This window comes from Protobothrops mucrosquamatus, unplaced genomic scaffold (assembly GCF_001527695.2).
Source record: "Protobothrops mucrosquamatus isolate PMUCROS unplaced genomic scaffold, P.Mucros_1.0 scaffold1740, whole genome shotgun sequence".
NCBI lineage: Eukaryota > Metazoa > Chordata > Lepidosauria > Squamata > Viperidae > Protobothrops > Protobothrops mucrosquamatus.
Genome location: NW_015387886.1, coordinates 600,491 through 615,818, shown reverse-complemented (window position 1 = coordinate 615,818; position 15,328 = coordinate 600,491). Strand labels below are relative to the sequence as shown.

General features: G+C 38.9%; 1 protein-coding gene across 1 annotated transcript in view; it reads right to left on the bottom strand.

The window, feature by feature from the left end:
• Positions 1-8,924, bottom strand: part of LOC107293832 (hippocampus abundant transcript-like protein 1) — a 31,291-nt gene extending 22,367 nt beyond the window's left edge. The window contains exons 1-3 of the mRNA XM_015823020.1: positions 8,718-8,924; positions 6,295-6,387; positions 4,612-4,674 (exon numbers count right to left, since the gene is read on the bottom strand). Coding sequence (XP_015678506.1) covers positions 4,612-4,674; positions 6,295-6,387; positions 8,718-8,924 — 363 coding nt within the window. The remainder of the gene's footprint in view (positions 1-4,611; positions 4,675-6,294; positions 6,388-8,717) is intronic.
• Positions 8,925-15,328: the final 6,404 nt, after the last annotated feature.

Genomic DNA, 15,328 nt, shown 5'->3' with positions numbered 1-15,328 from the left:
ATTGTTAGCTTATTAATACAGAGGAGTCGGAGTCGGAAGTACAAAAAACTGAGGAGTCAGACTCAGAGTCGGAACATTTATCTACCGACTCCACAGCCCTGGTCAAGATCCTTCTATATCTTAAGTCTATCTTCTGGATAGTTGGCTATTCCTGCCAGCTTGGTGTCGTCTGCAAATTAATTTCATTTAAACCTTTTTATTTGCTGTATATATTTGCAAAAAATGCAGTTTAAGAAATGCTTGGTCAAAGAACTGCAGCCGCAAATACTGTAGCTAATAAGAGCAAAGGCAAATCAGTTTTAAAAAGGAAGGCTTTACAAAGAAACCAGTAATTAAACTATTATTATAACTTAAGGTTTCCGAAAAATCCGAAAACACCACCTATATCTTTTTGTTAAACAGTGTGAGTAAATCAGATTAATAGTGATTTACTTGTCTTCACTTGTTCCTCTACTTACTTTTTTAACAGCACCCCAGGTTAATTTGTTTGAATTTTTAAAGTAGGATGAACACTTATACCATATAGTGCAAGTTCTCCTGTTTTTATTGCGATATTGCTTTTAGAAATTATTAGAAGTCAGCATAGATCCATTATGAATAAATCTCAGCAACCTCTTTGATTATGAGAATGTTGTAAATTACTTCAAGCAAAACATTTGACAAACAGGCTATTTTGGGTAGATATGTTCTGAAAGAATGCCACGCAGAAGGTCCAAGGCCTATTCTCTCTTATTCTGTGCAGGCCGCAGAATCATGCATTTAAGTTGTGAGACAGATTCCAACTGAATGGGAAGAGGAACAGGAAGAGGAAAGAAGAAGAAAGGAAAGGAAAGAAGAAAGAAAGGAGGAGGAGGAGGAGAAGGAGGAGCAGCAGCACCACCAGCAGCATTGGACAATGAAACTCACTATTCAACTTGGTGATAGGCTACTCTTCACAGTACATATTCAACAACAGGCTAGACTGGTATCTGTTTGGCATGCTTTAATTTAGTCACCAGCACTGAACATTGAACTTAATAGCTAAATGCCCTGTTCCAATATTATGATTCTAAGATCAGATTTGCCTGGCTTTTCTGCAGCCAGTATCGCATATAATACTCAGTTCATCATTCGTACACACACATATTGGCAAGTGACGTAAAGCACAAAACTCAAAGAGAGTAAATTTAGTAAAAAGCAACTTTCACAAACCTTTTACTAGAACTCAGTGAGAGTTAATTTGAGAAGAGGAAAATTTTCCCTAGAATTTATCTTACGACATTATTGCTTCAAAAAACCAGGATTAATTCATAGAAGAATTGTGAACTGAAGACAGCACTGTGAAAAACACAGCCAACTATCGTATTTTTCTATTTTTCTTTTAGTTTATATTACTTTCCATTATTGTATTATAATCTTTAGTAATGTTTAAAAAAGAACAAACTACACGGGCTTGGCCCCATACATAAAAGATAGTTAATTTTGCATACAGAGTTCCTTAACTCAGGCACCGCTAAAGTTGATGAAGGTCATAACACCTGGATAAAAGAGTCTCCAAGGAATAATTTAATTGATGAGCTACTTCAGGTGAGCACAGAAAATCTTCCTTAGGTGTAAAAGTAGTTCCAACAAAAAACAGGCACAGCTATTCTCCAACAGATCAATTTAATGAAAGTGCCACAGAAACAGAATGGTGTATTTGATCTTTCAAGGTAAACTGTCCTTACATAGCCTTTTAATCTGCAAAATTAGCTGTAATATTCCAGCCCATGACACCTTATGTCATGAATGTTTGATAATCTACAAGCCACTTTGAAGTAAAGGAAGACTAAAACAGAAAAAAATAGACTGGTAGATAAAACAGTCAAATGTTGGTCAGTATCTAGAGAATTATAAAACTTATGTGCCTGGCTGAGGAATTCTGGGAGTTGAAGTCCACAAGTCATAAAAGGGCCAAGTTTGAAGACCCCTGATATATATTTTCTTTCTTTGCTTTAATATATATTACTTTTGAGAATTTCAAACAAATCCTAAGCCTTATACATATTAGTTTGGACCACTGGTCCATCTATTTTGGAACACATTTTTTGTTTAACAAAATTAGGATTCTACAAGCAGGCAGTAAACGAAAAATCACTACTGATGCCTGTGGGATTTAAATAGTATACAAATAATTGCATTAATCTTTGGAAAGTCTCACTAACAAAGTAGATTTTCCCCAATATACAAATCACATTAATCAGAGAATTGTCAAGAAAGAGACCTTTATACATTATTTCCTTAAATGAGATTCAGTGGTACCAAAGTTTTAGGTTTTCTTCTAAGACTTTTAATGTAAAAATTTATTTTCCTGCCAAGCTGTCACATATTTTCAAAACACTGCCATTTTCTGCAATTATTTAAAACTATTCCCGGATAAAACACAATAATATGAAAGTTAATATACTTTTCCTGTTTGTCAAGAAATCTTTGGATTTGAATTTAGAGCAGCCTTTCCATTTGCATAACTGTGAATCCATTAGAAGAGGAAGAAGCAAAGGCTGTCCTTGATTCACTTTTATTCCACTGTCTCCAGAACTACTCTCCAAATCATCTGGTGTGCCTTCCAATGCATCACACATGCCCAACTTAGTGAAACTAATCCTAGCCCCCCGTTTCCCCAAGGTCTTTATTTTTTCACCAACTACAGAACACCTCTTGTAAGCTCAAAGTATCTCAAGTCAAGCAGTCTGAAATAAAAAGATCTCTACAAAAAGATATGTACAGGTAAGTCCTCACTTACCAAATGCCTCATTTAAATCATTTGGGCACTTTGTGACCAGCAAACTGTAACAATTGTCACAGCATCCAGCAGACACATAATCATCATCTGTATGCTCCCCAACCATCTGGCAATAAATAGATTTAACAGAGAACACAGAAGTAAAACTGCACGTTGTGGTCATATGATGTTTTACTTAACAACCATGTGATTCAGTTAATGGACCAAATGAAAAGTGACATTGTAAGTCCATTGCGGTTATGTGATATTTCTCTTAGCAACCCTAGTGTTTAGCAACCAGACAATCAGTTCCAATTGTGGTCACTACGTGACGACTATCTGCATATTTGCTCTGAGGATGAAAATGTTTTGGCTTTTCTTAGAACAAAATCAGATCATTTTGAGCAATGTTTCTTCAAACACTTCAGCTTTTCTAACTGCATGACTGGTAAAATATTTTTCAAAATACAACTGTCAACTCCCAATCCAAATGTTTCTGGCCTAGCCAATACTGCAACATGATCTGGTTCCAACTCTGCTGCTACTAAGATTGGATAGAGGTAATGAGGAAAGGAATAAGAAAAAGTCAGCAGTTATCCAAGCATATGATCCCAATCAGGGATTCTTCTAGATCAGACATAGTGCTACATTTTTATACAAACTACACAACCTGTGATCTGTTGAATTATCCTCTCAAAAATATTTCCTTACCAGATTCTTCAATGCCTTCACCAATGACAGAACTTCTAATGTACTGCCTTCACTGGAAAAGTTGGGATACATTCAGAGATGTATCTGCCTTGAAAATAGGCCATGTTGAACTGTACAGTATGGCACAAACACCAGCATGGGGGATGTTTTATGACACTTTGTATAATGTCATCAACTGTTTTATGATAATTTTATGACCAAATATTTTATAAAAATTTGCCAAATTTCAATGCCATAGGTCAGTCATGGATCTTGGACGCACCCTGTAAGTTAGTCCATTTGAAGTACCTTGATTCGAAAGCTGTTGCCCTATGATGCACCATTTCACCTAGCTAAAGGTTATGGGAACAAGAGTTTTAGTAGCATATAGATTATTGCCCTTTGGAATGTTAGCAGTCACGTTGCAAGTGTTAAAATATGTTCTAGATCAGCAGTCCCCAACCTTTTTGGTACCAGGGACTGGTTTTGTGGGAAATAATTTTTCCAGACCAGGGGTTGGTTTTGTGCACTACCTAAATTCCACACATGTGCAGATAAAGCTTCGCTTACTTGCACAGACCGTGGACTGGTACAGTACTGTGGCCCATGGGTTGGAGACCCCTGTTCTAGATTGTGCTTTTTGCAGGCAGGTATCTATGAAGGCAAATGCAAAAGGGGTATGTAGTTGCTAATGTTGTGGTGCAAATATTGTACTGTTGATTATATTGGTTTTTGAGCTAATATTAGTGCATACCTTTGTCCATTTTGCATGTGCTCTTCTATCACTGACACTAAGTTTTCAAGCTACAGTTTACAAATGCAAAAACTGGTTTAAACTCCGTCCTTATTTCACACAAATCAATTGCTGAGGTCAGATTATTTATCAAACTGATATGTTGTTAATTTCATTTAGATATTTTATTGCTTCATTTTTTAAAATTTAGTAAATATCAGTGCAGCTTTATCCATTGAGACTTAAGGCCTGCTAAGTTCAACTGGTCTTACATATACTTAAGAATATACACAACTTTAATTACATAACTACTTTTTTAAAAAAAAGTGTTTATACCTGTACTTGCCTTGATGCTGTTTTTATAACTATAAATCATGTAATATTTCCAATTTAGAATTGCTATTCTATTAATCAATAAGAGTGATAATAATACTTAAAACATTCTTACCTTAACTCCTTGAATGAGGCCATTCATTAGAAATGTATGCTGAGGAAATGTTTTATGTAAGACCTATAAGAGAAATATTTCATTTCAAAACTAACTTCTCAATTTAAGAAAATGCATATTTAATAACTGCAAAACTAAAGGCTCCATCATGAGAACATTCATGAAGGAAACTGCAAACAGAAACACAAAGATATAGCAGGGGAATACAGCAGGTTTTTGAGTAGCATTTCTTCTAAGTCCTCACCATTACTAATCTAGCCCTCCAGAATATGGAGAAGTTGTTGAGAACAATAATGTGAATTGAAGATTAAAGAAATTTGCCACCTAAATCCTTTCCTCCTGAGCTAAACGTCACTGAACACAAATCTAGGACCAAACTACAATACAGATTAAGTCATCACTACCTCCATTAAAGAAATAATTATGGCCATATGCTCCATTAAAAGGAAATATCCCAGACCAAAAAGAAGCATATCTGCAGTAGTTAACATTTAAACAACTGCAATATTAAGGTTATACATTATATGTAGAATAAGACAACAAAAAGGATAATTATATCACATTTCCGGTTGCATGAAATGTGATACAAATGTATCACAAGCTATAGAACATCAGTATGAGATGTATCTGTATCTCTCCCACAATCTTCTTATAACAGACATGGCAACAGCTATTTTGATTGTGAGAAAGGAAGGAAAGGGGGGGAAATGCAGAATTTGCATTGGGTATTGTGTATATTGAAAGCACTCGTTCCAAGCAGCACAGGAAAAGAAATTAAAATGTTCAATACATAGAACACCTTCTCAGTCTGAGAACAATTCTTACGTGCAAGCTGACATGCCATTCCCAAAATTCAGCTGACCTTCAGCCTATAGGGAATTGATACCCATAACTGGATGGGTTTTGACAAGAACAGTGTTACTTGACTTTCATAAACTGTAATTAAAGCCCTATCACTACTATATTTTAAGTATTGTAGTATCTCAGCAAATAAGAACACAATTGATAGTAAGTAGAAATAGAGGTTTTATAGCAATAGTAAAAAAATGTATTGCCTAAAGGAAGTAAACAATTATGAGAGTGTTCTTTGTTCTAAGCAATGAGACACTAGCAGCATTCACATACATAGTTAAATACCAGCCTAGGAATAGATGAGAACTGCCTTGGAACCCAAAGTCCCATATCTAATGGTACAAAACTGGCATATTAATTTTATTTAATGGTGCAAAGCTGGCATTTTAATTAAGAAAATTCCTGCTTTCCAGTATAAAATTTAACATATTTTATTTCTCCAAAATCCTGCTAACTTATCACAGATTTTTTAGGATATGTTTCTTATATTGGTAACTGCCTTGGATTTTGTTTCAAGAAATTTATGTTCTCTCTGCATTGGGTGGCAAGGCAAGCACAACTGACGTCCAGTCTGGAATAACCTAATTCCTGGATGTGTTTTGGATTCCTGATAAGTTTCTGGGTTCTTCAAGACACATATGAAGATTTCCCACCTCTCCTGAAATCCACAATGTGGCTCATAGCCTTTGAAGCCCTATTTGTTGAAAGTCCCTGTTAGCCACAAAACAGCTTTGGGAAAAGGAATTTCTTCCGACCATCAGAGAAAAAAAAAGGTTCCTTCCACAAGAAAAATGCCAATGAGGTTGCAGCTGATGGGATCTGCAAACTTACCGTGAGCATGGGTGTTGTGAGAAGCCCCCAAGCAAAAAACTCAAGGAAGATCACAACAACAGCATGGTACACACTTGGTCGACCAATACCTTGCTGTTAATAAAAAGGAAAGCAATATTAATAGTATACAGAACTTAGATATTTGTTTCTGTAACAATAATTTATATATTAAAAGCGACAGAAACTTTTGGTTTTTCACAATAGGTTTTGTGGGGAGTTATGCATGCCATTCATTGTATGAAGCAAAAGGTATCCTGATTCTGTAGATACCTTGTTGCAACCCTTCCAAGATGGCCACTTATGAATGGATGGCAAAAGTGTCACAATTTCAGTTTATAAAGATAGCATCCTTAGCTTGCATCTGCCTGTAAAATCTCTTTCCCTGTTTAATGACTATGCAAAAACACAATATATGTGAACAGATTTTACATACTAAAATGTCTTCCTTCACACCTTAGAATCCCATGTATCAGCAACATTTTATCAGAATGCCCTATTTACAGACATTTGTATTATCTCTAAACATGTCAGCGAACTAATAACCAAATAATAAAACTTACCAAAAAACCATTGATATATATATATATATATATATATATATATTTCTAATAACACTAAAACTAAAACAGTGACTCCTGGGTGTGATCATCTTTCCAAAAACAAACTGTGAACACCAGGAGTATATCAAACTATACAAAGTTTAATAACATATGTTTTATGTTATGTTTTATGTTATTAAACTTTGTATAGTTTGATATACTCCTGGTGTTCACAGTTTGTTTTTGGAAAGATATATATATATATATATATATATATATATACACACAACAAATATTGAATCAAAATGTAACAAATATCTATAAGAATTAAAAACAATCCACAATGCACTTGAGGGATTCTCCAGAACAGTTACTGAGGATGCATGAGAAGTGAAAATTACTGCTCCTTATTTAACTGTTTTGTATTTAATGCCTCTAAAGTTTATAAAAATTAATAATTTAATGTAAATTGCTAGTAGAAGGCCTACTCTGCCATTTTCAAAATACTGAGAGTCCATCAGGTAACCAAGATTTTATTAACACACAAACACATAAGATACTTTCATATTTACCTAATTCACTAATATATTGTATAATTTAAATAGCTGCAAGATCTTGTTTTATGGTGAAGTAATTATTCATATCATTCTCCGAGTACGATTCTTATTTTTCAATTCATTTCCTTTATGTGTGCCAACCACAGCATTCTTAGAAAGCAAAACTAGCAAGAGATCATAGACCACTCTTATCTAGATTTCCATTCATATACTAGGGAAAACTCAACCCAAACATATAGAGATGATTGTTGTAATCTAATCAGTGGTGTAATGAATAGGGTTGCGATTAGAGGAGTGGCAGGAAGATATATACAAATTTGCTTTTGGAGAGCATTGGATCCCACCATGGAGCTATTTTATGATGAAAATCGTAAAGACAAATTTGTATAAGTATCTGTGGCCTGACCCAAGCTCTGGAAAAGGCTCTAATGCTGGGAAAGGTGGGAAGAGAGAGAACAGGATGACCAGCAGCAAGGTGGATGGACTGTTAATAGTTGTGATGGGTGCATCACTGGAAGACGTGAAAGCCCAGGTTATATAGGGATGGGTTGTTATGGAGAAAATCTATGGCAGTGTTTCTCAACCTTGACCATTTTAAGGTGTGTGGACTTCAACTCCCAGAATTCCACAGCCAGCATTGCTGGCTGTGGAATTCTGGGAGTTGAAGTCCACATGCCTTAAAATGGTCAAGGTTGAGAAACACTGATCTATGGGGTCATTTGAAGAAAAACGACTTGATGGCACATCATCCATCCATCCATCCATCCATCCATCCATGGCATGCTATCAAAATCCCTAACACACGTCCTGTCCCCCTCCCAAAGTTACGAACTTCATTCCAGATGTTATTTTTAAAACAACCCCAAAAAAAATGCACGAGGGTCTGGTTCAGCTTCCTAAAACCGAAACCGAAAGCGATTCCCGCAAGATCTCCTGAAACAAATGGGATGGGCTTAAAGGACACAACTCCAGCAGCAACAGCAGACCTCTTCCAACCAACCTGTCACCCCCCACCCCACTCCACCAGCCCCACGGCTGCACAGGGGAGGAAGGAAAACACTTTCTTGCCCTTGCAACCATTCCAGAGACAAGCAGGCCCAAAAGCAGAGGAAGGGGAGGAAGAGGAGGAGCAGCCTCTCCCACCCCACCACCACCACCATCCGGCTGCAGCTTCTCAACGCTGAACTCGGCCGACACCCCGCTCCCACGAGCAGGGCGATCGCCCCGGGACTCGCAGCATCCCCCCCCGCACAGCCAGAGCTCCCCGGAGCCTCAGCGGGCGGAAGCCGCCGCGGGAAGGGAAGGAGGTCTCTTCGCAGACACTCACCGAGGCGCCTCCGCCCGGCTTGAACCCGATTCTCCTGACCAGCATGATTCGGCTGCCGCACTTTCTGCCGCCGCCGCCGCCGCCGCTCGCTCCGGGGGCCGCTGCTTCGCTCTCCACCACCGCCGCCACTGTCAAGGCCACCACCTCCGCTTCCCGACCCGGGGTTGGAGGAGGAGGAGGAGGTGGCGGCTTCGGCTCGGGGCTCATTTCGCTCCCATCTTGCCTAGGCGGAGGAAGCGGCGGCGAAGCAGGGGCTCCGGGCGGCCTCCCGCCGGCTCCTTCATCCGCTGCCACCGTCTCAAGGGCCGGGCGACGCGCGGGCGGAAAAAAAAAAAAAAACCAGCGGAAGAAGGAGAAGCTCAGGGCGCCGCGGCAACTTTCGGCTGCAGCGCCCCTCCCCGCGTCTCTAAAGCGCCTTTCCTGCTTGCCCGGGATCACGGGGACGGCCGCCCAAAGCCACACCCCACCGGAAAGTACGTCACATAAGGAGAAGGCGGGGCTTCCGCCAAGCGGAGCGGCTAATCGTACAATGCCATAGGCAGCGTGGGCGGGGTTTATCTCCCGGAGGGCGGGGATAGCGAGATCTTGGCGGTTTTATTCCGTGTGCTTAATTTCAGACAATAATTAGGCGTTTTCACCATTTTCTTTTTTTATGCATTGCACCTTTCCTCCCTTGCTAAGTGAGAAAGGTGCCGTGGTACTCACATTCTCTGTTTGTACACGTTTAGGTGTACTGAGTGTATTTTTAAATACTGTTTCGATGTATTTTCATTATTGGCTTTGCTTTTTATTTTTTATAGCATTACAAGCCTATAAGGCATTGTATGTAAAATTATTAAATCAATACTATTTTTTTATTATTGCATAAGACACGTCAAAGATAATTGTTGTAAACAAAGTATTGGGAGTAAGATGCAAGATGTTTCCCTATTCGGTTACATTTTTAGCTATACTGAAATTTATTGCTTATTAATTAGTTGTGTACAGGTAAGTCCTCAATTTACAATCATAGCTAGGACCAGAATTTCCATTGCAAAGCAAGTCGGTTGTTAAATGAGTCATGCCTGATTTTATAATATTTTTTTGCCATGGTTAAGTGAATCATGTGGTTATTAAGCAAATCCAGCTTTTCCCATTGGCTATGCTTCTTGGAAGCCAGCTTGGGAATGTTGTAAATGGATATCACGTGACCCTAGGATGCTGCAACCATTGTAGATACATGGTGGTTGCCAAGCACCCAAACTTAGATTATGTGGTCATGGGACTGTTGCAATTGTGATAAGTGCAAGAACCAATTGTAAGTCACTTTATTCATTGATGTAACTGAACGATTGCTAGATGAATGGCTGTAAATCAAGGACTCCCTGTTAACTCTTACTAAAAACTTTCTTCGGTCTTTCTCCATTCCTTGAAATTTATGGCACATTCATAATTTTTTTCTTAGCAACAATACTGAAAGAATTTTGCTGAAGACAGTTTTATTCCTGGATTTCCTAGAATTGTGTTATCTAAACATTGCCTTAGGTTTGCTCTTATTTAACTCTTTTTGCAATTAGTAGCGATTAAAAACATAAGTTATTTGTTTTTTTTAAAAAATAATGATTTTGAAGGAACTGTTCTCAGGCATGAACAACCAGACCCCCACATGTGCAGAGCTTGAATTAACTATTTTGTACTGCCTATAATACAGAAATCTCCCTCATCTGGCAGCCTATTCTTGGGAATAGTTAGATGAGGCTCCAAGGAATTCAGGAAAAACCAGTTCCAGCCCTTTTACAGTAGCACTGACTCTAGCTCAGTGATGGCGAACCTTTAAGAGACCGAGTGCCCAAATTGCAACCCAAAACCCACTTATGCATCGTCGAGTGCCAGGTGGGTGTGGTCCATTGGCTGGGTGTGGCCAATTGGGTGGGCATGGCCAATTGGGTGGGCGTGGCTGCGGTGGTAACGGCAGACTGGGTGGGACTAAAAAGTTCAATCAATTACAACTTTGCAAGATCTTTTTTTTGCCGCGAGAAGTTGAAATTGACTGATTGAATCTTTTTTTTTTTTTGCACATGGCGGCAGAGGCCTAAAGCGAAAAGGTTTCATAAAACCCAGCTGACGGCCTAGGACTGGGACGACAGCGCGCGTGCCCACAGAGAGGGCTCTGAGTGCCACCTCTGGCACCCGTGCCATAGGTTCGCCACCACTGCTCTAGCTCATCTCTCCTCCATGTCAGGCTGGATTCTTCTTGATACCTGTCTTCAAAGCATAAAATGGCAAGGCTGATTCAATAACATTTATTTTTTTAAATTCTGTCATGATATTAACTGATTTGCTGTACTGTGTAGTCAGAAATTGCCATTAACATCATGGCAAAGAAGGAATTTGGATTCCAAAATTATTATCTGAATTTTATTGACTTGCTAGAGTTTAAAAGGGCATCTAACAGTCAAACAGAGCATGTTAATATTCAGCAATGATAATATATTTGGTGCCTAGGTTTGCTAATAATAAAAACTGCTTCAACTGTAATTCAGTGTATTGGTGCAATAAATACAACTATCTATTTTTGTTATTAAACAGAATCAATGGGACAACTGGGTTAAGGTTAGGATTCATAGCTGCATCATACTGCTGTTTCCTTTGAGACAATAAAGCAATTCCTTTTTTTTTTGTAAAAAAAAAAAAAAAAGATGCCGGAACTCACACATGTCATACAACCCGCCTTGCCTACCCTAGAAGGTTCCATCCAAAAAAAGGTGCCGGAACTCCGTTCTGGGCGTTCTATGACAAAAAAAGCCCTGCCTGTAGCATTTGTAATATTAAAAAATAAAGCTATTTCCCCAACAATGAATTCAACACTTTATTCTGAATAGAAATATCTTGACTATATCAAGACTTACTTTAGGTAAGCATAAATAAATCTATAGTTCTATGCAAATAAATTAATTATATTTAGTTGTGTAGATACATATCTTTGGACTATGAATTAATTTGAACATTGCTGTTTTCTTAGAATTAACTAAGGGCTCTTATAACTATAATGGTGTCCACCACTTCTTGAACCTGCAGGAAAGTATGCAGGCATAAATTGTTCATTCCACCACCTTCCCCATCCCATCAATTCCAGGCATTTCCTATTCCGCCATTGTTATTCCAGCAAATGGTGCTTTGCTGACAGACAAGGAAGAAACGTTCAGAAATCAGGAAAGAGAGTCCCTTTATTTCTCTTTAACAAGCATCATCTACCAGCGGGAAAACAGCCACCAATCTCTCTCCCTAACATGAAGCAGGATGAGATTGGGTGAATTTAAATTGATTTTTGCATGGCAGGTTTAGCATTTCTCCAATTACCCATGTCACCGATGGCAAGTGCTAAGGGGAGGTGGCGGGATGCAAGGTGAAGCAAAAAAGAGTCTTCCTGATCTTCCATAGAGCTTGCCTTTGTGTCTCGTACCTGTCATCCAAGCTGTTTCTGTATAATGCTTTTCTGAAAATGGACTAAATTGAGAAACAGCACAGCTGACAGGTAAGATACATCCAGCCCAAACGGCGTTAAGGCAGAAGCAATTGACCTCAAGTCTAGCAGCAACCAGAAGTAGCTAGATAATAGTCAAAGAGAACTTGAATGCTAGAGCAGACATCTTGAGTCACACAAATCTGAGTGGCTTACTTGTAACAACAATAGTCATCACCATAGCACCTACTGCTAATAAAGCTGGTATGGAATGAGCACAGTGATGGCCGCTCTCCCTCCAAGAGGGACATAATATTGTTAATTCTCTGAAAAGTAATAAGTAAATAGTTGTGAAGCACTGCACAAAGTCATGGAAACTGCAGCAGTGTGAGCCTGGCCTTAGGTCATTGACCAGAGTGATAGCATTTTTGCATAGGCCCTCAGAAATAATAATTTTTAAAAAAATGAAAAAACTAATGTCAGCCCAAACTGTAAAAAACCTGTAATGCCCGTAACACATAGCAGCAGAACCTGGCTTTCATTTTCCTGTTAACTCAGCCTGTATAAGGCAGGATCAGACTCTTTTAGAAACATTAACCAGTGTTTAAAAACAGGTCCAATGCTCTCTTACAAGATCTCTAACCCTGTATTTATAAGGAGGCTGTGTAAGACCTGACAAGCACTATTGAAAGCAGCAGTCAGATATTGCTTGGACAGATGCAGGAGCCAGGAGCCAGGAGCCTGCCTTGCAATCCAACCCAAACCGCGGAAGGAAGAGCTCAACAACCACAGGGAATGGAGTGTTCTCACAGTAGATAGAAGTGGCCAATAAGAGCTAAGTAGATCACAATCCCTGAAACTATTCACAGCAAACATGTTGTGATTAGAAAGCACTACAATATGATTGGAGCAGGTAAGGAGAAGCTGACGGGTGCTCTGTGCTCTAAGCTTTGTTGTTTTCTTGCAGACATTTTATTACCCATGTTTCATCAGTGCTAGTAAGGAGTAGGGTTTGTTCCCAGTTTATATTCTAGAAGTTTAAGCTGCCTCAGATATGGGCAGGGCATGAAATGAACGCATGATGTTGCTGGGGTATGGCCATGCTGTGGTTAAGGACAAAAGAGGAAGCATCTGTATCATTTACTAGGACTTCCGCTTTCTTTTAGTGTCATTTCATTCAAGAAATTGGCAGCCGTCAATAATATTTATTGCTTTGGTATTATAGTCTGACATAAAGATATTGCATTTTTTTTCCAAACCATGTATATAGATCAGTGGTGGCGAACCTATGGCACGGGTGCCAGAGGCGGCACTCAGAGCCCTCTCTGTGGGCACGCTCGCCATCACCCCAGTCCTAGGCCTTCAGCTGGGTTTTATAAAACCTTTTCGCTTTAGGCCTCCACCACCGTGTGCAAAAAAAAAAAAAGGTTCAATCTATCAGTCAATTTCAACTTCTCGTGGGAAAAAAAAGATCTTGCAAAGTTGGAATTGATTGATTGAACTTTTTAGTCCCATCAGTCTGCCGTTATCGCCGCAGCCATGCCCAGCCAATGGGCCACACCCACCCGGCACCTGACGATGCATAAGTGGGTTTTGGGTTGCAATTTGGGCACTCGGTCTCTAAAAGGTTTGCCATCACTGATATAGATGTATACTGCTCACAAAAATAAAGGGAACGCAAACCCCTTCAGCTCCATGGTAAAATGTTCCCTTTATTTTTTTGAGCAGTATATATAGATATCAGACTCGGTGAGAAAACCTATTACAGCAATCTACTTTCACCCTATTTTAACATCTCTTAATGCAATGTTCTTCTTGTTAAACATGGCCTTCTCACATTGCATGCAAGCACTAAGAGTGGCATTTGTATCATTAGGCCAGGATGCATGTTTCATCATTTGTGTAATCATTGCAGTTAGCACCCGATGCCTCTAATAATGCAGCTCTAATAGCAATATATTTAAGTGTTTCTGTTTATGGTAACACTTGACTGCTGGGAACTTAATCAATCCAGAGTTTTACATTAGCTCAAGTGCCAAACATGATTTCCATCCTTAAGTCAATTTCTAAATAATTTCACACGTTGGCAAGGCATCTTGCTTAACCCCCCCCCTCCCCTTTGGTCAAAAATTCAGACCAATCCAGGATCAGAAATAAAAATGTGCCTTCACATAATAAGAAATGTCCCTTCTGCCTATACTGCTTGTTTTTCCCTAGTTTATTTTGTTTATCCTTATACACTATTTGAGTAGAGTTACATTCACAGACATTGGAACACTACTGTAGGAGCACACTATGTTCCCCTACCAGGAGCTGAGCTTTTCTGCAGGGTACACTTTTATTTATTGTAGTATAATGTGGCTAATATTAAGATTGGGAGGCACATCTGAGAAGCTTGCCTTGAGGCCAGAAAAACATTGCTTATGCCTCCATTACTATGACCTCAGCCTTTTTCATTCATGAGATGGGTAAAGATAAGAACAATTTCATGGGAGATAGGCAAGAAATTGCTCTCTTCAGTGATTAATTGTATATAGTAAATAGAAGGATGAATGGATGGGTTGTGTTTGGACTAGGATGACAGCAAACATTGTTTTATCTTTCCAGTAAAAAGGAACCATAGATGCTTTGGAATAATTTGATTTTTCTATATATGTTTTGCCAAAATTAGTCTGCTAGAAACAAAATATGGCTTTGTGGGACAGAGATACATATATTTTATTCTAATTACTTGATTGTTTGGAAAGTCAACAGAACAAAATTGCTTACAAATGTCTTCTCTTTTCAGTCATAGAAGCCTGACTCACACATTGGGCTAATTTATAGTGTGATTAGTTTTCTTCTTCCCATTGAACTACTTGAAGAAAGCACAAGGTGGACTACAGGGCACAGTTATACAGAACTATGGATGTGGATCAGTGGTGGGATTCAGCCAGTTCGCACCAGTTCAGCAGAACCAGCAGCTAATTTTTTGTTGCCCAGGCATCCATGCAGAGAACCGGTTGTTCACATATTTGAATCCCACCACTGATGTGGATGTATTTCTCTGTGTTGTAAGGTGGTGCTAATATGTATAGTTGCAACAGTTGGCTTCTCTATGTTGTAAATATCTATCCAATTGGTTTGGTTACTAAATCATGAACTATTTTTATTGGTTTATATTTCTGTA